This window comes from Heptranchias perlo, chromosome 41 (assembly GCF_035084215.1).
Source record: "Heptranchias perlo isolate sHepPer1 chromosome 41, sHepPer1.hap1, whole genome shotgun sequence".
Classification (NCBI taxonomy): Eukaryota; Metazoa; Chordata; class Chondrichthyes; order Hexanchiformes; family Hexanchidae; genus Heptranchias; species Heptranchias perlo.
In genome coordinates, this window is record NC_090365.1 from 6,239,184 (window position 1) to 6,263,017 (window position 23,834).

General features: G+C 46.5%; 1 protein-coding gene across 7 annotated transcripts in view; it reads right to left on the minus strand.

Moving 5' to 3' along the window:
- The window catches only part of LOC137305995 (protein Smaug homolog 1-like), a 75,903-nt gene extending 52,428 nt beyond the window's left edge, over positions 1-23,475 (minus strand). For 4 of the 7 annotated variants that reach the window (XM_067975003.1, XM_067975002.1, XM_067975001.1 and 1 more), the window contains exons 1-2: positions 13,559-13,781; positions 2,775-3,300 (exon numbers count right to left, since the gene is read on the minus strand). In XM_067975003.1, the coding sequence (XP_067831104.1) occupies positions 2,775-2,970 (196 nt within the window). In that variant the 5' untranslated portion in view covers positions 2,971-3,300; positions 13,559-13,781. Of the gene's footprint in view, positions 1-2,774; positions 3,301-12,889; positions 13,057-13,200; positions 13,368-13,558; positions 13,782-23,458 lie in introns of those variants that run through there. The other 3 variants (XM_067974997.1, XM_067974998.1, XM_067975000.1) reach the window with 3 other exon arrangements.
- Between the last annotated feature and the right edge of the window lie 359 nt (positions 23,476-23,834).

Sequence of the window (23,834 nt, forward strand, 5' to 3'; positions counted from 1 at the left end):
CCAGGAGCAAAAAGATGCTAGTTATATAGCTCAAATTATTCTCCTATGTAAAAGAAGGGCAATATTGAAGGACAACAACATTCAGTGTTTTAAAATAAAAATGCCGTCTCTATCTGAAAGTTCCCATGAGATGTGAGTTTGGGCAGTCTCAATCCAGTACTTAGTAGCATCAATACAAAACCAGCCCCGATTCAGCACTAAATTAGCATGGTCACCCAGAGGATGCAGAACAGAGATGGCAAAAATTCTCACGCTAAGGATGAGGCAGAGTAGAGCCTGAGTTAAGCCTGAGTGCATAATATGAAAAGTATTCCATTCCCAGGTTTCTAAGTCTAAAAACTGATGGCTGCTTATATCTGCTACGCATCCATAACAGCGATTACTAAAGCACTCCAGTCCAAGCCGGCTCACTAACTCATTCAAAAAAAAAATGAAAGGGGCACAATAGAAACCCCATGTAGTTATGTAAAGCCAAGAGTGCATCAAGTTCAAAAGCTGTGTGTATATTATATAGATTATATATACACAGATCTTACGCCATCAGCAGGTTCAGAAAAACTTGTGTCTCCCTGGGCTAACCAGTTTTGTTTTCAGGTGATGCAATGCAACATCACAATGATAAAGCTACGCAAAAAATCAGATTGATTACGGCAATGCTAAATGAAATATTAATTTTTAAAATTAATTTTACTGTGGTAACTATATGAAGTCCATAGCCAGTCTGAATGAAACACAGCTTACTTGGGCTGAAAACTTCTGCTTTGGCAAAATCAAAGTGCACAGCTAATAACTAAAGATGAGAAATGCATCTGTGCATTCAATACCTGAAAGACTAGGCTGAAATGTAGAGGGAGTATTCTACCATGCCATTCTATCTACCCCCAGCCAGAGTGGAGAAACAATGTTTACAAGGCCTAGCAGCAGTGTGACTTTAAGGGTGAACTCTGTATGATGCTTCTAGATACCAATTAGTCAGGCAGTACTGGGCTTCATGTATTTTGTGTCACCAAAATAATGATGGACTGGATGATCCGGAGAGATCGAAAGGTCTAGTCTATCAATCTCCCACAACAGCTTCAATTTGACAAGATGGTATACACAATTCACCACTGATGCTCAGTCACAGAAAGGTTTTGTATGTCAACTCTATTTCTTAATATGCACTTTAAAGTTATTACTGTACTGTCTGTACGACAGACATCCTACATTAAGGATACAGAATCAATGCACTGGTCAATATAGAATCAACTGTCTGAAATGATGCATTTAAGGGGAAGCTCGATAAACACATGAGGGAGAAAGGAATAGAGGGTTAGGCTGATGAGCTTTATTCATCTAACCCTGTGTGGAGCATAAACACAGGAATGGACCAGTTGGTCTGAATGGCCTGCTTTTGTGCTGTGTACATTCTTACATGCTATGTAATTCTGTGTAAATATCCATTATCCGACTGCATATCAGCATAGAGACAGATGCTGCAAAGTCATGGTGTATTAAAAAACCTCAATTTTGCTCTACCAACAGCTCAACCAGTAAATGTACTAGCCAGTGTGGAACCGAGTCATACAGACAGGAAAATTCCAAGTTTGATCAACAGCAGGTGCTAAGTTAGCTGCTCTCAACTAGACCACCACTGGAGCATGGCAAGCAGCCTCCATGTCCTTGGGCTAGAGAGGACAATACTGTCATGGCTCCCACTGCCAATCGTTACCCAGTAACCCCTGCTGAAAAATACACAGGCGTGGGTGCAGAGTGAAGATGGGATTGAGCTCATCTGTGATGTCCGTCACTACTTGCTGTCAGGCTTACACATGAAGGATGGCTTCTTTGGCAAGGTACAGAGCATCGTACCAACGTAACCATCTCTGGCAGCAATCACCAAGAAGAAAATTAGAAAATAAATATTTCAGGGTCTAGACAGATTAGATAGAGAGAAACTGTTCCCATTGGCAGAAGGGTCAAGAACCAGAGGGCATAGATTTGTGAGTGGCAAAAGAACCAAAGGTGACATGAGGAAAAACTTTTTTTTTACTACACACAGCGAGTGGTTAGGATCTGGAATGCACTGCCCGAGGAGGTAGTGGAGGCAGATTCAATCATGGCGTTAAAAAGGGAACTGGATAAGTACTTGAAAGGAAAAAAATCGAGGGCTACGGGGATAGGGCGGGGGAGTCGGATTAGCTGGATTGCTCTTGCATAGAGCCGGCGCGGACTTGATGGGCTGAACGGCCTCCTTCCGTGCTGTAACCTATGATTCAGAGATTCAGGAGTGTAGCCTGCTTCAGTATACCAAAATTATTATTCTTATTGGGTATGTTCTCTGAGCTGTAAATTATATTGAATGTTTTTAAATCTTATCTATGGCAAGGTAGCTGGACTCTCAATAAGCTAGCCTTACATGCTTCTACTTTTTTTCACTATTGTTGGCAAATCAGTTTGCAAAGCTCCCCCTCTACCACTAGCCGAATCCCCACATTATACAATCATTGGGACATCCCCAAGGTATCCTCTATGGCCTTCAGTGATGGTTAGCGTACAATTTTCACACAAAGACCAACATTCGGATGCTGCACTCAGCTAATTCTACACAGACCAGGGATCATACCTCGGCCCTTCCTAATGGCTCATTTACTCGCTGCCATTATCAACTGAGCTATCAGGAGAGCGCCCAGCTCTCTTATTAAATCTCCCTTGTTAAAAAAAAATCAGGGAATCAGAATTTGAATTATTCTATAAATTCTACTATGGGGCCCAGGTTGGCTGAACCCACTCACCAGCATCATTGGCCTCTCCCTCCAGTATGTGGATTTCGGTGCAGTCGGCCAGCGAATGCTCCAAGCAGATCTGAAGAAATCGGGCCTGGGTCCGACTGACCCTCTTCAGTAGAGACAAAAGGGCTACTGTCTGCTCACATTCATTCCATCCCTTAAACCACCCAGCTAACACGCCAACTTGATCTCGAAACATCATGATCGCAAGCCTGCACGATTATCTGTTTCTCTTTTTCTCGGGCTCCAACACGACAGAAGAACGTCACATGTTTTCAGTCTGGGTAGTTAAGATTATTGTCTTTGTAACAGTCAGTGCCTTTTCTGTCAAAACATTTTTTGGGTGATACGAGTACTTTTTTCCTTCTTCCCCCCACCCCCCCCCCCCAGATACAATAGTTCAGGAGAACCACGGTCAACACTGGCAATTCAATGGAGAAACAACTTCAGGCAACTTCTGACAGGAGACCGTTGGAAGCTCTGCACTTGCTTATTTTTCCTTGTTTCTTGCAGTTAGGGTTTCTTGTCGTCACTGTTTAAAACAAACAAAAAAAAGGTATAAAAAATATAGAAATAACAAACACACATTTTTAAGCGTACTTTTGCTCCAATTTTCCACAGTCCCCTTTTTTCCCTTCCCCATCCTCTTGGCCACAGTCCGTGCAGCCCACCCTGCACCCAGGTCTCTGCCAAAACTGCTCTGAATGCACCACTAAGCAGTAAACAAGGGCAGCCTGGGAATTAGTCTCTCTTTCCCAAAGTGATGCAGCTAAAATTAGAAGCCAGCAGAGTGAGAAAATTTTAATCTGACCCCCACTATGCGGTTCAACTTTCACTCTCTTTCTACCTTCCCCCACCCCCTTCCCACATAACCTGGTTTGGAAATGCCCATAAGCTGCTTGGCACAACCCCACAGCAACATACAAGATGGATTAACACAGGTGTGTGGAGCAGAATTGTGGGCAGCAACTCATATCTTACTACTTGGATGTACCCTGTTGCTCACTATATCACTGACACTGGATGTCAGCCGTGGCTCAGTGGTAGTAGCACTCTCGCCTCTGATGGTTGTGAGTTCAAGGCCCATTCCAGAGACTCGACCAAAAATCTAGATTGACACTCCAGTGCAGTACTGAGAGAGTGCTACACTGTCGGAGGTGCCGTCCTTCAGGTGAGATGTTAAATCGAGACCATGTCGGCTCCCTCAGGTGGACGTAATAGATCCCACGGCACTATTCAAAGAGCAGGGTTTTACAAATTGTATAGCCGGGTGAAGAATAGAATACTTGAGCCTGGTCTTCAGTTGCTTGCAAGCCTTTAATCAGAGATCAACACTAACCACACTCTAGATAAGCTCTCATATAAATGGATATGAGTGTCCCAATTGATACACACCACCTGAATATAATTAACACTAATTGATCTAAATCACACGGATACAATTAACACAGGGGCATTCACCCCAGTGTCTTGGCTAATATTTATCCCTCAACCAAACATCACTAAAACAGATCACATTGCTGTTTGTGGGACCTTGCTGTGAGCAAATTGGCTGCCGTGTTTTTTACATTACAACAGTAACTACACTTCAAAAGTACTTAATTGGCTGCAAAGTGCTTTGGGACATCCTGAGGTGCTATATAAATAAAAATCTTCCTTTCCTCTTCTTTCTATAGCACGTAAAACTGAAGCAACTTAATTAGGCCACTGCTAGTTATACACCTGGCATAGAAAGCAAAGGAATGCAAGACCACTGAGGTTCACTGCAGTTGGGGAAAAAAATTAGAAGCTTGTTAACCTATCCAGGATAAGGGTGAGGCAAATTCTGCTCCGAGGAAGCCTACAATAGGGACACTTGTAGAAATGTCAACATGATTTTTGGACACTTGGGGAAAAAAAGTGTTGCTAATCAAGTATGTATGGTCCAATTTTTGCATGATCTGATTTTTGCATGCGTATTTATAATTACAAACATCACATTGTTTAAAAAATTAAAGGCACTCAAACTGGCATGGTCTGGAGCAGTAGGATTTGAATTTGCACCCACAATTCCCTTTATAACAAATTCCTCATTGCATCTAAGACATCACTGGGGGCAACTAAGCAGAGAGCTTAGCAAGAGTAGGAAGAAAAAAAGTGCTTTTGTACGTGCATGCATGTGTTGGAGAAGGAGGGCAGCAAGTACCATAGGATTTGGGATACCTGCAAGACAATTCCAGAAAATGAGAACAATTCACCCTCTTACATCATTAACTTACAAGGAATAACAAACTGCACCTACAAAAATACTCTATATAAATAGGTACCAACAGTGTGGATACTGTTCCCAGCACATTCCCATTAACTTTGGCAACAAATTGGGAGCTGGAAAGTGGCCACTGGAATAGCTGAGTTGACACAAACTTTGGGAATATACACTGGAGATATTAGGCTTGCTACATCAGTTTTTCAGCTCCCTCTTATGCAATGAACTCCCCTGAACGCACACAGTACTGCCAATTGATACAGTCAGAAACACTTCCAAGAAAAAAAAACTCCCCACCCCAGCTCACGCCCCCAGCCCCATCTGGAGCAGATATTAAGCCAAGAACTAACTTCCATCAGTGTATGACATCATTCCCTCAGCAACCTACATCTGGCATTTATTAGTATTCGAAGAGCACTCAGTGCTGGCACACACTGGATACAGACGAGGAATTTGCACAAAATCACACTGCAGATCACTTGACCACAGTGTTGCCTCGAAAGGAAGCAGAACTTTTGCTGATCAGAGACCTTACTGTAAAGAGAAAGTATCCTGTTTTATTTCAGAGTATATTTTACTGTGATTAGGGCTTCCACTTAGATTTTGAAATACATTGAAAGAAATAATCACACAATGGTTCAGCTGGTTAAGGTGAGAAGCTGAGCTATAAAAGACCAGAAGATTCAAAGTTCCATCCCTGGTCTGTGCCAAGTCACTGGTCATAATCGGAGTACTGTGCTATAATTGGCTTCACTGTCCAAGGGAGGCAGTGGGGGTAGAAGTCCAGGTTCTTACTCCTCTTCACCACCCTCCTGGAAAGAACGACGCATAAAAACTGGATTAGGTTCAGCCATGAGGTGCTCCCGCAGACAAACAGCCTGCCAACACTTACTTTAAAGGGTAATGCATGAAGCAGGGCAACTTGGGCAAGATATTAGAGGGTATCTGGTACCCGTGGAACAGTACCTTCAGGGAGGAGGGATGAATTTGGAGAAGAAGAACAGACAGACCATGGTGTGGTTTCCAATGCAAGCTCCTGATTTCAATCATCTGAGGAGAGGGACTGTCTGAAACTACACTGGCATATTTCCTACTGGCCAATTTGTTTGGACAGCTACATCGTTCCAAAGCAAGCACTCCACCACAGCCGGAAGAAAAAGTACAAAAACACCTTTAAAACAAAATGTCAAAGCATGCAACATTCCCGTTTCATGGGCCATGGTGGCACACTGCTCTGCAAAATATCTAATTTCAAAACTGAACATCTTTGTGAGTTGAGCAGAAAGCTCTAAAACCATACAGCGGCTGCAATAACTAGCTGTCTCCATGCAGACCTCCCTATGCTGCAATCAGTGTGACAAAATCTATTGACCCTGCTTTGGATTCATCGGTCACCAACAATTCTGCATCAGGAGCTTCTAATGATCCATGCAACTACGTGAAGGACAGCTGTATAAAAAGACAAGTCAACAATGGCAGGGACCTGGAAGGATGCTGTCCACCTTCCCTCTCAACTAACAAGCAGTGATAGGTGGAGAAAAGTTATAGTAAGAAATGCTCAAACATTTCTACACAGACGCCTGCCTTGCAAGCATTAATATTACAAAGAAAACACCAACAACTTTGGTCTCAGCCTAAATGATAAATCACTTCCATACAAGTGCATAGCGTACAACACTTGTTACTTAAATGGTCCCTATAGGCTGCTGCCTTGATGGTTCAATGGGTAATAGCACCATACAACATGGTACTGAACCACACAGATAGGAAGGTTGCAGGTTAAATCCCTGGTCTGTGCCAAGTTAGCTGATCTCAGTGGGGAAATTAGTGGGAAGCACTACAAATGACTTCAGTGTCCTTGGGCTACGAAGAAAGAAAGTTCCCACTTCTAATCCAGCAAACCCTGTTAGGAAATGCTGACGTGGACATCAGGTGATTAGTCACTTGGGTAAGATAAGTGGGTATCAGTTGAATAGTCACTTGGAGGGCCATTGCCATCGTGAGCTGTACCCAAGAAGTCATTGTCTTCAGGAGAGAAGAGGGTGTACTGATAGTGAAACTCTCTCTTACTGAAGGACAAGTCACCCATCCCATTAGCTACAAAAAAGAAATCAAGACTTTATTTGCAATTATTAAAATATCTAAATCATCACTGGATACTTGCTAATCGTGGACCATTAAACCAGGTAAAAGTATTTTCCCACCCTTAGACTGGCAAGACTATTACACTGCAGGGCTGGTGGATCAAGTGGCTGCAAGCACAGGTGTATAGAAACACAGGCACTGCAATACCAATGGATAGGGAGCACCAATCACCAGTAACGTAATATAAACTTCCACTCCAGCCTGACTGCACAAGTAAAACAATATGCTGCACTATGCCCCACTGACTGGTGGAATATGGTTTCCATGTCTGTGACTCTATACACATGACATTCCCCACCGTGCTTCCGATTAGGGAAAACCGTTAAGTGGAGGTCAGCCAAATTCCCCAGAAAAGTAAATATTCCAAGACGTCACCTTGCTGAAATCCTACAAATTCATCACAGAACGCCATTTACAATAATGAGAGACGGCTGTCTGCAAGGCGCAGTTACGGTTGCACCTTTGTCGCGGGTCTTATATTTTTCCACACTCTTCCGGCAATTTTCATTCTTCTTTGATTCCATCTAACTATCCTTGGACAGAGGTCAGATAGGCTGCTTCTACTGCATACCAACTCTGAACGGATTTGAAGTGATTGGTTAGGGCTCATTTATCATTTGGTTCCACTCAGAATTTGTACAACATTACAACAGTGACTACACTTCAAAAGTACTTCATTGACTGTAAAACGCTTTGGGATGTCGCGAGGTTGTGAAAGGTATTATACAAGTGTGAGTCTTTCTTTCTTATTAAGTACTGAAATTAATATGAATTACAAATCCTCAGCTGAGTGCTACAAATGGGATGCTCTCAGCACCCAAATTCCTATCAATAGATTCAACACAAAAAAAATTAAAGCAGCTGATCACTTGGATTTCACAAGTTGAACACTTCTTGTTTGTAGTCCTTCGTTGGGACTTTGTGATTCACAGATAAGTGAACTGAAGCAGGAACACTGGCCTATTAGTGTAGCACCCTAAATCCTGCCCAATGTACGGTGAGGGAGCCACATGAATGTACATTGTTCTCATCCTTGCTTCACCCATCTACTCAGAAATGCTGCCCACCCATCAACACCGCTTAAACAACTCGAAAGGAGACTAAATTGTAGAGGGCACAGATCCCTTTCCAGGCCAGTTCCTCCTCCCTCCCTTCCAGGTGGTGAGGTGAAGAATGAAAATTTCTCCCCCTCCCCTGCCCCCAGGTGTTGACTTTACATTTTTCAATTTGGAAGAAAGCAGAGCCTGTCCATCAGATCAAAATGAAGGTTGTAGTGCAAGCCTACATGCATCAGAAGTTCCTGATCTGTAGTAAAAGGAATAATAAAAAGACACACTTGCCTATCAAAAGATATTAATTTTCCATGCTATGGCCAAGCATTTCCCACAGATTAAGAAAGGGCGAAAGAGAAGGGTGCGTTTGAGATTACATATATGCTAGCATGCACATATACACAAACAGGAGAGTTGCCCTCCAACTCCTCTCTCGATTGACGCTTAACGCATCTTCTAGCAGCCCATAAAGTGCAGAACTAGCGAACGCTTGCATGGAGGCTGGCCACCCAGTTGGCATCAGCAACAATGCACTAAGCAGGGAATGATAACATCACTGGAGGCTCCACTCTAGGAACGTGCACATGTGCTAGGACGGGATCAGGCTTGGTTGTGTTATACTCCCATAGTCAAACAGCCCAACATTCACCATCAATGCTGACACAAAGAATGGTCACTTCGATGAGGTACTAGAGAGCTGCTGGTGCTCATGAAACTGCACCTCTTCAAAAAGGGAGAAGCATCAAAAGAAAATTGAAAGTAAAAGGGATACGGCTCACACAACTGAATTCCTAATCTCTGCTGTGCTCCTGTGAAGGAGGAACAGAAAACAAGGTGGACACATGTCTTCGCTGGGCTGCTCTTGCATGCTTCCTGGCAGCAAAAAATTAGGGAAAAAAACAAAAATACCACAGATATGGAAATCTGAAACAAACAGAAAGATGCTGTAAACACACAGCAGCTCAGTCAGTATCTGTGGAGACAAACAGATAAGTTAATGTCAAAAGCAAAATACTGCAGAAGCTGGAAATCTGAAATAAAAACAGAAAATGCTGGAAAAGCTCAGCAAGAGGCAGCATCCGTGGAGAAAGAAACAGAGTTAACATTTCAGGTCGAAGACCTTTCATCAGACAAGTTAATGTTTCGGGTGTGAATTCTTCTTCAAACCAGAAGGTTCCACACCCAAATCATTTACTGGTCTGTCCACTCCACAGATGCTGACTGACCTGTTGTAGTTCCAGCATTTTCTGTTTTTGTTTTAAACAGATATTAGTTAGTGGTGGCCTGACAGCAAGCTGCCCACCCCTCCCCCTCAACTACACAAGGTTTATGGCAAAAAATAAATTAATAAACAGAGTAACATACAGCATATGAGGGGAAGTACTGAGTGGGCTACCCCAGGGGTTAGTGCTAAGGCCACATGTGCTCCCAAAATGTTACTTTCGGAGACTGCAAGACAAAAAGGCATAGGTTCAGGGTAGCGAAGGGAAAATTTAAAACAGATATCAGGTATTGCTTTGCATTGCGGGTGACTAACACAGCTGGAATGGGTTCAGGCGAAGGCACTGGATTCAATTCAGATGCTATAATGGGAAGATGATAGCGCTGGTATGCCAGAAGCACAAGATCAAATGGGATGTGTGCCTTCTTCATCCAAACCCACTTCAAAATAAATTATTGAAGACCCTAATTAGAAAAGGCAATTTCCCCAACTGTCCCATTGTATCCTCCCTGCCTGCACACCTGGATTATTGACTATGGCAGAGGGCAACCATGATCAATCCCACACTGTCAATGCTACCGCTCAACCTCTACCAGGTGCCCAGTCTGTTGAGCTGGGAATTCTTGCTGGGGTACAGTTCGCTGGTACAAACAACTTTCTGGAACCTCGCCTAAGATCCAGCCAAGAGAGTCAGGGCCACGAGACCGTTCAACCCTTCAGGACCAACCCCATTCCTGTTTCTGTACACACTTTGTAGCGAGGACTCCTGCTTAGCGATCAGGAGCAGAAACCTTGACTTATTTTTCCCCCCCTTCTACAGTGCGGTGGCATTCAGTCCAACTTTAGTACCCCACTACTATCAACTAACTCAGCACAGACCAGGAATAAAACCAGTGATCTTCAGGTCTGCATAGCCTAGTATGTGACACACGAGCACTGCAGGGTTCAGTCATTGGTACCCCACTCCACTCATACTTATTTATAACCCAATCAAGGATCAGATGATACTGAAAACTATTCCAGCTTCAAGATACCTTGAATCCAGGAACTGTCACTGGATATGCAACCAGCAGCAGGATCTCTGGTTGTTTTCCTTCTCCTAATCCAAGGAATTCTGCAGTCATGCGATATTGAAAATATTTTCAAGCCTTCCTTTAAATACCTTTTCACCTACATATAACTCAGAATAACTTCCGTTTTCCCTACAGCATGACTGATGTGTACCACAAAACACAAGTCAGGTCAGCTGCTACGGCACTGCCCTGTTGTGCAGCTGAGTCATACAAAGCTAGAATGTCCAAGGTTTGATTGCCTGTCTTAGTGTTAGCTGATCTCAACGGGGGCGACAATAAGGATGCTACTGCTAACTTTGATTCCCCAGCTTGGGGGGGGGGGGGGGGGGGGGGGGTGTCTGGCTGAGAGGAGAAGAAATCAGCCAGAGTACTGCTGCTCATCACGATCAAGGAGGTCCCATTCTGAAAAGTGGCGTATAGTCAAAATCAGGCTCATCCACGATACCCACAACAATGGAACAGCCTGAAGTGTCAGTTCATGCTTGAAGAATGGCCACTCGGGTGCGAGGTACCAATGGTGTCTGGCACCTAAATAACGAACTGGACCCCAGAATGTCAGGAGAAACAGGAAGAAAGTTGGAAAGGGGAGGTTGGGGGGGGGGGGGGGGGGGAGGGGCCACAAAACTACAAGTTTTTTTTACATCACAGGCTGCTCATGTTTTCACTAAGTTTATGACATCAGAAACTTTTGATTCCATTGCTGCCTTCAATCTCACAGCTCGCCATACATTATTCTGCATGTACTGAAAAAAGGCCATTTAATTTTAATAATTTCACATTAACCAATGAAAACACATGCAAAAATAGTAACCATTTTTTCATTTTGCAATTCGATGTGCCACTATCGCCCAGATCCGATTTTACTTTGAATATCCAGAGATACCCTGAGTGCTTTTACTTCATAAACAATCAGAAGCACAGCAACATACCTGTACTGTCAGGAGGATCATTTTTAAATATTAGCTGATTCCCCAGTCCATGCAGAGTTAACTAATCTTAGGTGGGATGGTGGGAGAGGAGTGTTAAAATTCACTTCGGTGTCCCTGGGTTAGGATAAGGAAAACAGCCAGAGATCCTGCTGATCACATATCCAGTGACAGTGCCTGGGAAGTGCATGTATGTGGATTTTGGGCAATGACAGGATCAGGCTCAACCATGATACCTCATACAGTTGAATAGCTGATGGATAATCACTGTCAAGGCTCACGTGAAAAATGGCCACTTGGGTGAAGCCAGAAATAGCATCTGCAAGCAGAATTTATTAAGTGCAGTGAATATACTGATCAATAAATTATTTTTAAAAAAACATTCTAAATTTAAAAAAAGTAATCTCACCTTAATATATTTTGAATACATTATCTCTTCTATTACTAAATTAAAAAGTTCCCTCCGACACTTTGGCTCAAACCCAAGCCAGACTCAATGAAAGTTTCCTCTTGTCTGTGACAATCCTACGTCAAGCGAGCGCTCGCAGCAGTCATGGACACTCAGCACAAACTACCCCTTAACCTGGCAACCTCACGAGCAATGGGCACATTGCTCGTGAGGTTGCCAGGTTAAGGGGTAGTTTGAGTGGTGGTGCAGTAAATAGAAAATGACAGACTAGTGAAGCAGAAGCTGCTCTGCAAGATTAAAGGTACGTTGTTCATGCAGAAGAGGGAGATTTACTGTACACCTTGACCTGGAATTGCTTGATGCTGACACTTGATGCCCAAAATGGGAAAGCCTGGCATCAGCAGTGTTGTCATCCCTTACCAAAATTCACTTCATTTAAAGTCAATAAATATTCCAGAAACATTACAATGCCATGATGTATTTCCTACAATCACGAACCGAAACGTCAAACGTAATTGGCAAACAGCCTTCAGGTGGAAGGAAATTGTTCTCACGATCGTCTGCTAATTCACATCAGCAGGTAATAGTGGGCGAGAGCAACAGGCAACCCACAGGCCGCACAGTTAGCCAACCACAAAAAAAGAAGTATTTTTCTATTAATAAATTTAGCCCACACAATTCCTTTTTAAAAAGGTGCACCGATCATAGCTTTAAGTCTTCCTTTACCGTTCCCGTCAAAAAAGGCATAATGTTCAAAAATGTCCCATACAAAAGTCAATAGTTCACCATACTGAACTCCTCATTCGTACAACATTTTGGCTATACATACAATTTATTTTTTAGATTAGATGATAATTATATCTTACTGAACTCTAAAACCATTCCTGACACAATGCATTGATATTTATAACTTTTTATGTATACATAGGTGCAATATTGAGATTATAAATATAAGATCAGCTTTTAAGCTACAAAATAATCTCAAACTGGTGCTAGACAGGAATTGTCAAATAGGTCATCTAGATCGTGCAATCTTTCATTATACTTACTAAAAATGTCCTGATGTTGCATGGAGTCTATTTTACAGTAATTTGCCCATTCAGTAACTGTGATCCTCCCTTTCAACATGTTTTCACACATGGGGGCTCAGCTCAGAGAAAACAACCTCCATTAAATTAAACCCTCACATTTGAGAAAACCCAGCGAGAGAGAGAGAGAGAGAAAGAAAAAATCAACTGAAATATCTCAGGGTCTTGAGATATTTGAAAATATAGATTTTGTTCTTAAAAAATGAAAAGGGAAGCAGAATGAAAGCATTGAGCAGAGAGAGAGAGAGGAGGGAAGGAGCAAATCTACATACCAATGCTGTGTGCTCAGCTTTTCCATGAGGAATCAGGATGTTTCCTGGAGCTGGGGAGGGTATTTTTTTTTTGGGTGGTTGTTGTTGGGATAAATTATAAATTGTGAAGCAGCAGAAGCTCAGGCTTCTCCTCAGACCCCACTTGACGTGAAGTGGTTTATGGTTTAATCCCCTCCTCCTCCTCCTCCTCTTCTTCCTCCTCCTCTCTCTTTCTCCCTCCCTCCTTCCCTCAGCACCAAACTCTCAACCACACAGCACAGAAATGGCGAACACCTCAGGCTCCCCTTCCCCCCCTCCCTCCCTCAACTTTCTCTCCCTCCCTCCTTCTCCGGGCAGCCATCGCCCACAGTGTACTCACCCCGCCGCCGCCATGGAGCTTCGCACACTCACTCACTCACTCAGGTGATGGTCGAGGCCTAATTCTCCCCCTCCTCCTCCCTCCACACGTTTCTTCAAAGAAAAAAAATAAATGTCATCCAATCGATCCGGCTCCAGTCCCAATCGACAGCTCGTACCCGACATTCAGTCAAGAATATCGATTATTTACCCGTCCGGCGTCGAATTTTCTCGATTTTTCTCACCTGGGGGGGGGGGGGAGGGGGGAGGGGATTTCGACAAATGCCCCGCAACAGGGGGGAGGGGGGGGAAACTGGCCAAAGAAAGTCGAGCCTAAGTAACTTGATGAGCCCTTAGTCGCCCGCTTATTGGCTCCGTGCCGCTGGTCCCGCATAGTTCCGAATACGATTGGTTGGCATCCCTGTCAATCAACAGCGCCCATCAACACGTTAGGTTGTAGTTGCACTGGCATGGGAGAGACCGGAAATGACACCATGGCAGACAGGAAATAGAGGGTGATTTGTCGCAAGGGACGCTGGGAGTTGTAGTTCTTTGGTGCTCAGAGCCCTCAATGCAGCAACAACAACCACCATTGGGGAAATCCCCGGGGCTGGACGAGCTGACGGTGGAGTTCCTCTGGGCCTTCTGGGACGTCCTGGGTGGGGGTGGGGGGGGGGGGCGACTACGCGCGGGTCCAGGGGGAATGTCTGGCGACCGGGGAGATGCCCCTTTCGTGGCGCAGGGCGGTCGTGGTCCTGCTGCCGAAGAAGGGGGATCTCCGCCACCTTAAAAACTCCTCAGCACGGGTTATAAGGTCTTCGCCAAGGGCAATGTCTGCTCGCCTCGGCACCGTGCTGGCCCACATGACCCACCCCGACCAGTCCTACACGGTCCCGGGCCGGAAGATCCACGATAACATCCAGCTGGTCCGGGACCTGATCCACCATTCCCAGAGGGCTGGTCTGTCGGTCGCCTTCCTTTCCCTGGATCAGGAGAAGGCGTTCGACAGGGTGGATCACGTGTACTTATTCGGGACTCTGCGCGCTTTCGGGTTCGGGTCGCGTCTCGTCGCCCGGACCCGACTTCTGTACGCCGCCGCGGAGTGTCTGATTAAGGTTAACGGATCCTTGACGGCGCCCCCTTCGCTTCGGGAGAGGAGTGCCTCAGGGGTGCCCCATGTCCGGCCAGTTATACGCCGTCTGCGTGGAGCCTTTCCTGCGCCTCGTGCGCAAGAGGCTGTCGGGACTGGCTCTGCGCGAGCCGGAGGTGGAGGTCGTCCTTTCGGCTTACGCCGACGACGTGCTCCTCGTGGTCACGGATCCCGTTGACTTGCGGAGGATGCGCGAGTGCCAAGAGGTCTACTCTGCGGCGTCCTCCGCAAGGATCAACTGGGAGAAATGTTCCGGACTCCTGGTGGGTCAGTGGCGGGTGGACTCCCTGCCGGAGGAGCTACGGCCTTTCGCCTGGAGCACCACGCGCCTCCGGTACCTGGGAGTCTACCTTAGCCCTGCCGAGGAAGCCTGGCCGGCGAACTGGCAAGAGCTGGAGGCCAAAGTCACCGCTCGCCTGGCGCGCTGGACAGGACTGCTCCGAGTGTTATCCTACAGGGGTCGAGCGCTGGTCATAAACCAGCTGGTGGCCGCCATGTTGTGGTACCGGTTGGTCACTTTGACCCCTCCTCCTGAGTTTGTCGCCAAGATTCAGAAGAAGCTCGTTGACTTCTTCTGGGCCAAAGGGATGCACTGGGTCGCTGCCGCGGTCCTGAGTCTCCCGCTTAGGGAGGGCGGTCAGGGGCTGGTGTGCGTCCGCACCCAGGTGGCAACTTTCCGCCTTCGGACGCTGCAGCGATACCTGTACGCGGAGCGTCCTCTTAGATGGCGTGCGCCGGCGATGTATTTTTTCCGCCGGCTGCACGGCCTGAACTACGACACGCAGCTCCTGTTTATCTCGCTGCTGGGCGGCCGCAAGTCTTTGCAGGAGCTGCCTGTCTTTTACCAGGATCTGCTCAGGGTCTGGAACATGGTGGCCTCCAGCCGGTGCTCTCGCCCGTCGGGGGTAGCGGCCGTCCTGCAGGAGCCGCTGCTCGGGAATCTGTTCCTCCGCGGTGTCGGCTTCGGCCGCTCGCGGCTTACGGAGCGGATGGCCATGGCTGGTCGGGTAACCAGAGTCAGGGATGTCCTGGATGGCGGAGGGTCTGGTTGGAGCCGTGGGCGCTCGCCGCACGGAAGTCCTCGTGGCATGTCGGGGATGCGGCCGCCGCCATCCAGGCGTTGAAATCGGCGCTCGGCCCTGTCTCCACTCGGGGTGTGGAGGCGGCTCAGGCGTGCGGAGCCATCCCGTCCGATCTGACCCCCGTTCGGACGGAATTCCTCCTCGGCGCCAGACCCCGAAACCTCCCTCGGGGGGCCGCGCCTCACAACTTGAGCCGTCTCTCGGAAATCCGCTCCGTGCCTTTTCACTCCGCGCGGAGGGATTTCCTGTACGGGCTGCTCCTGCACGCTCTCCACTTCCTCGCCCTCGTCTCTCGCCCGGACACGCCCTGGCGTACCATCCTGCCGTCCGGCGGAGGCGGGGGTCCCCAGTGGGGGGCTCTCTACTCGGGGATCCTCCCGTGTTCCATCGGGGATCTGGGGTGGAGAGCGTTGCACGGAGCAGTCGCGTCCAATAGGCGTTTACGCCACTTCACGGACTCCCAGGCCGCCTGCAATTTCTGCGGCCTGGACGAGTCCGTGTTTCATTTGTTCACGGGGCGTGGGAGACTGCAGCCCCTGTTTGATTATTCGGAGGGGCTGCTCCTCAAGTTCCGGCTGCACTTCAGTCCCACGCTCCTGATCTTTGGCCGCCCGGTGAGGAGGGGGGTGGGGGCGGCAGGTCTTCCGTGGAATCCTCCGCGCCCGGGTGGCCCTGGAGATGGAGCACGCGGTGTCTACCGGAACGCTCGAGGCTTTCCGTGACCGGTGGGCACCACAGGGGCTGGAGTGCATCATGGACAAGGATAATAAAATTATAATTTGAACTTGTTTTGGTTTTTCTTTTGGATTTTCACACATAAACACACCCGAAACCCCTCCTTCTTATAAAAAGGAAAAAAAAGAAAAAAAAGAAAAACAACAACCACCACCTGCATTTGTATAGCACCTTTCACCTCTTAAAACGTCCCAAGGCACTCCACAGGAGCGATTATCAAACAAAATTTCACATCCAGTCACATAAGGAGGTATTAGGACGGGTGACCAAAAGCTTGGTCAAAGAGGTAGGTTTTAAGGAGCGTCTTAAAGGAGGAGAGAGAGGTGGAGAGGGGCTTAGGGAGGGACTTCCAGAGCTTAGATGAAAATCGGGGATGCGCAAGAGGCCAGAATTGCAGGTGCGCAAGAGACTCCTCCCTATCTCTATAATCTTCTCCAGCCTTACAACCCTCCAAATTCTCTGCGCTCCTCCAATTCTTGCCTCTTGCGCATCCCCGATTTTTAATCGGCCTCTCCATTGGCGGCCGTGCCTTCAGCTGCCCAGGCCCCAAGCTCTGGAATTCCCTCCTTAAACCTCTCCACCTCTCTCTCCTCCTTTAAGACGCTCCTTAAAACCTCCCTCTTTGTACAACCTGTCCTAATATCTCCTTATGTGGCCTGGTGTCAAATTTGGTTTGATAATCGCCCCTATGTGAAGCGCCTTGGAACATTTTACTACTTTAAAGGTGCTATATAAATGCAAATTGTTGTTGTTGGTTGTAGGGCTGGCGGAGGTACTCTTTCAAAGAGCCGGCACAGGTACGACGGGTCGAATGGCCTCCTTCAGTGCTGCAAGATTCTATGATTCCAGTACTGCATTAACAGGGCTATATATTTATATGATTGGTAATACCTATACTGGTGTGATTACTAATCCATGCTATTGCAATTTATAAACTTTCATAGAATGATTGAATTTTTCAGCACAGTAGAAGGCCTTTTGGCCCATTGAGCCTGTACTGGCTCTCTGAAAGAGCTATCTACTAATTCCCATTTCCCTTCCCTTTCCCCATACCCTTTTAAATCATTTTTTTGTTTTATTGCCGTATAAACTTTCTGTGGTCTTCTATCTAACATGTGCCAGTCATTTTCTGTTATCTCAGCTAAGTGCCGCAACAATGAGTACATGTAGACTGTTCGCCCATGGGAGGCATCACAACCAAGCCCAATCCTGTCCTTCCCCGATGCCCATTTTCTAGCAGAGGGTCACTGGTGGATCGTGCATTTATAAACAAAGTAAGGTGTTGAAAATTTTCCAGACTTCAGCCTTCCACAATCCCACCGACCCGACATTTTGCCTTCAGAACTTGGCCTCCATTGTTTTACGCGGGTGGTGATTTTTTTTTTCTTCTTTACTTCATTCAGGTGCAGTGAGTTTAGGAAGAGTGGCCACAATTTCCCGCATGCAGAGGGAATACTAGACTAGAATCATAGAATCATAGAAGTTTACAACATGGAAACAGGCCCTTCGGCCCAACATGTCCATGTCGCCCAGTTTATACCACTAAGCTAGTCCCAATTGCCTGCACTTGGTCCATATCCCTCTATACCCATCTTACCCATGTAACTGTCCAAATGCTTTTTAAAAGACAAAATTGTACCCGCCTCTACTACTGCCTCTGGCAGCTCGTTCCAGACACTCACCACCCTATGAGTGAAAAAATTGCCCCTCTGGACCCTTTTGTATCTCTCCCCTCTTACCTTAAATCTATGCCCCCTCGTTATAGACTCCCCTACCTTTGGGAAAAGATTTTGACTATCTACCTTATCTATACCCCTCATTATTTTATAGATTTCTATAAGATCACCCCTAAACCTCCTACTCTCCAGGGAATAAAGTCTCAGTCTATCCAACCTCGCCCTATAAGTCAAACCATCAAGTCCCGGTAGCATCCTAGTAAATCTTTTCTGCACTCTTTCTAGTTTAATAATATCCTTTCTATAATAGGGTGACCAGAGCTGTACACAGTATTCCAAGTGTGGCCTTACTAATGTCTTGTACAACTTCAACAAGACATCCCAACTCCTGTATTCAATGTTCTGACTAATGAAACCAAGCATGCTGAATGCCTTCTTCACCACCCTATCCACCTGTGACTCCACTTTCAAGGAGCTATGAACCTGTACTCCTAGATCTCTTTGTTCTATAACTCTCCCCAACGCCCTACCATTAACGGAGTAGGTCCTGGCCCAATTCGATCTACCAAAATGCATCACCTCACATTTATTTAAATTAAACTCCATCTGCCATTCATCGGCCCACTGGCCCAATTTATCAAGATCCCGTTGCAATCCTAAATAACCTTCTTCACTGTCCACAATGCCACCAATCTTGGTGTCATCTGCAAACTTACTAACCATGCCTCCTAAATTCTCATCCAAATCATTAATATAAATAACAAATAACAGCGGACCCAGCACTGATCCCTGAGGCACACCGCTGGTCACAGGCCTCCAGTTTGAAAAACAACCCTCTACAACCACCCTCTGTCTTCTGTCGTCAATCCAATTTTGTATCCAATTGGTGTGCAGGGTGCCTGTCCCTTGTTGAAGTAAGTGGAATACTTAGCAGAATCTGTATATCTGCACCTGTGACTGACAAGGATGGGACACTGTAGACCTTGTGAACGTACTGATCTGTGGGAGTCCAAGCATTGCAAGTAGCAGGAACCGGTTACCGTTCCTGAGAATATCCTACGTTTCAATAATCCTAACCTTACTATAGATTATAATTGGCTTTACAATTGCAGATTTGAGTTTGCATTATATCCAATGCCTCACACAACGTCTGCCCTGTGCAAACCCTTCATGGAAGCACCATCAATAAGGCTAATGGAATACTGGCCTTTATATCTAGAGGATTAGAGTACAAGGGGGAAGTTATGCTGCAGCTATACAAAACCCTGGTTAGACCGCACCTGGAGTACTGTGAACAGTTCTGGGCACCGCACCTTCGGAAGGACATATTGGCCTTGGAGGGAGTGCAGTGTAGGTTTACTAGAATAATACCCGGACTTCAAGGGTTAAGTTACGAGGAGAGATTACACAAATTGGGGTTGTATTCTCCAGAGTTTCGAAGGTTAAGGGGTGATCTGATCGAAGTTTATAAGATATTAAGGGGAAGAGATAAGGTGGATAGAGAGAAACTATTTCTGCTGGTTGGGGATTCTAGGAGTAGGGGGCACAGTCTAAAAATTAGAGCCAGACCTTTCAGGAGCGAGATTAGAAAACATTTCTACACACAAAGGGTGGTAGAAGTTTGGAACTCTCTTCTGCGAATGGCAATTGATACTAGCTCAATTGCTAAATTTAAATCTGGGATAGATAGCTTTTTGGCAACCAAAGGTATTAAGGGATATGGGCCAAAGGCAGGTATATGGAGTTAGATCACAGATCAGCCATGATCTTATCAAATGGCGGAGCAGGCACGAGGGGCTGAATGACCTACTCCTGTTCCTATGTTCTTATGAATAGAAAGTGGGAATGACTGATTCTTTTTATTAAGCAAGTTTCTTCAAAAAAAATTGTGTTCATATAAAGGTGAGGGATGTTAGAGCTGGGGGATGGACTATTTTGCATTTCAAGAAGCCAGTGTTGGCATCAAGCACTGTGGAATCTACTGTCACTCCCACATTTCTTTTAGCCCCTCCTCAAGCTAGTTTGACCAAAATCTTACACATTGAAACAACAAATGGGGGATATACCCCATTTGTTGTTTCAATGTGTAAGATTTTGCACTTATCTGTATTGAATTTCCAGACTGATATCGGGAAATTCTTCTTCAGGCAGAGATAGTGGAATAAATTTCCAGATGGGGAAATGGAGGCAAAACCCTGGAATCCTTTAAGAAACAATTAGAAGCTTGCATTGAGGTGACATCAAGATCTCTCTGGATGGATGATGGACCAAATGTCCTTTCTCATCAGTAATTTTCTGGTGATCTTGTATTTCTGAATCCATCTCCCCAGCACCGATCTCTGGGACACCCCACTCAGTACATCTCCCCAGGACCGATCTCTGGGACACCCCACTCAGTACATCTCCCCAGGACCGATCTCTGGGACACCCCACTCAGTACATCTCCCCAGGACCGATCTCTGGGACACCCCATTCAGTACATCTCCCCAGGACCGATCTCTGGGACACCCCACTCAGTACATCTCCCCAGGACCGATCTCTGGGACACCCCACTCAGTACATCTCCCCAGGACCGATCTCTGGGACACCCCACTCAGTACATCTCCCCAGGACCGATCTCTGGGACACCCCACTCAGTACATCTCCCCAGGACCGATCTCTGGGACACCCCACTCAGTCCTCTCCCCAGGACCGATCTCTGGGACACCCCACTCAGTACATCTCCCCAGGATCGATCTCTGGGACACCCCACTCAGTACATCTCCCCAGGACCGATCTCTGGGACACCCCACTCAGTACATCTCCCCAGGACCGATCTCTGGGACACCCCACTCAGTACATCTCCCCAGGACCGATCTCTGGGACACCCCACTCAGTATATCTCCACAGGACCGATCTCTGGGACACCCCACTCAGTACACCTCCCCAGCACCGATCCCCAGAAGCGGATTGCAGGCGACACTTGGAGAGATCGCCCTCCTCCCAAAATGCTGAGGTCTGTCTCACATTCAGAAGGAAACTGATGCTCTAAATAGTAGAACAACTTACTGAATGGATCAAAGAATTTGAATTCAAGCAACTGTTACAATATATAGCTGGAAATTGATATAAAAATGTTTGGAGGTTTAATTTCCAGGCGTATAAATTGTGGAATGCCAGTCAGTGATGCGATGTGGTTTCGGTGAGGTCAGTGAGTTCACTTTTGGTCCTTGCGCACATTTTTTATGTAACTGGGAGTGGGAGATAAGACCACAATTTATTGGAGTGTTCCAGATAATGATACCACCCGCAAGGGCAAAGCATAAGCTTATCTCCTCTGTGTAATTACAGCCTTGTTACTCCCTCTCCACTGCCTTTAACTGCATTTGTAAGAAATTTTACTTCAGGTTTTCATGTTTATCAAGGTGAGGCTGCGAATGGGACACTTTCCCATTTCAGGGAACAAGTGTTGACATCAAACACTCTCCGTGCAGGTACAGCACGGGTTAGATACAGAGTAAAGCTCCCTCTACACTGTCCCATCAAATGCTCCCAAGGCAGGTACAGCACGGGTTAGATACAGAGTAAAGCTCCCTCTACACTGTCCCATCAAACACTCCCAGGGCAGGTACAGCATGGGTTAGATACAGAGTAAAGCTCCCTCTACACTGTCCCATCAAACAATCCCAGGGCAGGTACAGCACGGGTTAGATACAGAGTAAAGCTCCCTCTACACTGTCCCATCAAACATTCCCAGGGCAGGTACAGCACGGGTTAGATACAGAGTAAAGCTCCCTCTACACTGTCCCATCAAACACTCCCAGGGCAGGTACAGCACGGGTTCGATACAGAGTAAAGCTCCCTCTACACTGTCCCATCAAACACTCCCAGGGCAGGTACAGCACGGGTTAGATACAGAGTAAAGCTCCCTCTACACTGTCCCATCAAACACTCCCAGGGCAGGTACAGCATGGGTTAGATACAGAGTAAAGCTCCCTCTACACTGTCCCATCAAACAATCCCAGGGCAGGTACAGCACGGGTTAGATACAGAGTAAAGCTCCCTCTACACTGTCCCATCAAACATTCCCAGGGCAGGTACAGCACGGGTTAGATTCAGAGTAAAGCTCCCTCTACACTGTCCCATCAAACACTCCCAGGGCAGGTACAGCACGGGTTAGATACAGAGTAAAGCTCCCTCTACACTGTCCCATCAAACACTCCCAGGGCAGGTACAGCACGGGCTAGATACAGAGTAAAGCTCCCTCTACACTGTCCCATCAAACACTCCCAGGGCAGGTACAGCATGGGTTAGATACAGAGTAAAGCTCCCTCTACACTGTCCCATCAAACACTCCCAGGGCAGGTACAGCACGGGTTAGATTCAGAGTAAAGCTCCCTCTACACTGTCCCATCAAACACTCCCAGGGCAGGTACAGCACGGGTTAGATTCAGAGTAAAGCTCCCTCTACACTGTCCCATCAAACACTCCCAGGGCAGGTACAGCACAGGTTAGATACAGAGTAAAGCTCCCTCTACACTGTCCCATCAAACACTCCCAAGGCAGGTACAGCACAGGTTAGATACAGAGTAAAGCTCCCTCTACACTGTCCCATCAAACACTCCCAAGGCAGGTACAGCACGGGTTAGATGCAGAGTAAAGCTCCCTCTACACTGTCCCATCAAACACTCCCAGGGCTGGTACAGCACGGGTTCGATACAGAGTAAAGCTCCCTCTACACTGTCCCATCAAACACTCCCAAGGCAGGTACAGCACAGGTTAGATACAGAGTAAAGCTCCCTCTACACTGTCCCATCAAACACTCCCAGGGCAGGTACAGCACGGGTTAGATACAGAGTAAAGCTCCCTCTACACTGTTCCGTCAAACATTCCAGGGCAGGTGCATCATGGGTTAGATACAGAGCAAAGCTCCCTCTACACTGTCCCATCAAACACTCCCAGGGCAGGTACAGCATGGGTTAGATACAGAGTAAAGCTCCCTCTACACTGTCCCATCAAACACTCCCAGGGCTGGTACAGCACGGGTTCGATACAGAGTAAAGCTCCCTCTACACTGTCCCATCAAACACTCCCAAGGCAGGTACAGCACGGGTTAGATACAGAGTAAAGCTCCCTCTACACTGTCCCATCAAACACTCTGTGGCCAATCCCCCTCAACACTCCATGGTATGTTCCTCTGTGTCCCCCACACCCAAGCTCAATGGTAGGTACCCATGCAGCCCGTAAAGGCAAAGCACTCGGATAGAAAAGGGATTTAAAAGTTAAACTTGACATCTCACCATTTCAGCTGCCGCTGTCCCCAGGTGTGGCCTCGGGAGATTCTGCGCTTTGCGAGAATTTGTTTTTCCTGGAACGTAATCGTGGAGAAAATTGAAATCGGGGGAGAAAGGTTTTGTGTAATTTGAGCGACGAAAGTGGAAAATAACCAATTAGAAAAGAGAAAAACACAGCGGCTTTAAAACATAACCAATCAGGAGGAAGCAAATTGAGCAAAAGTTGGTGTGTGACAACGTAGGTGACAGACTCCCAAGTGACAGATGGCAGAGATTTTATGTAAAAGATGTTGTAACTGGTGTGTATCACCTACTTTAAGGTGTGTTTGCTCTCCAGCTGATTTAATCAGTGCAGTAATTGTGCGCAGTGCCTCCTGCTGCA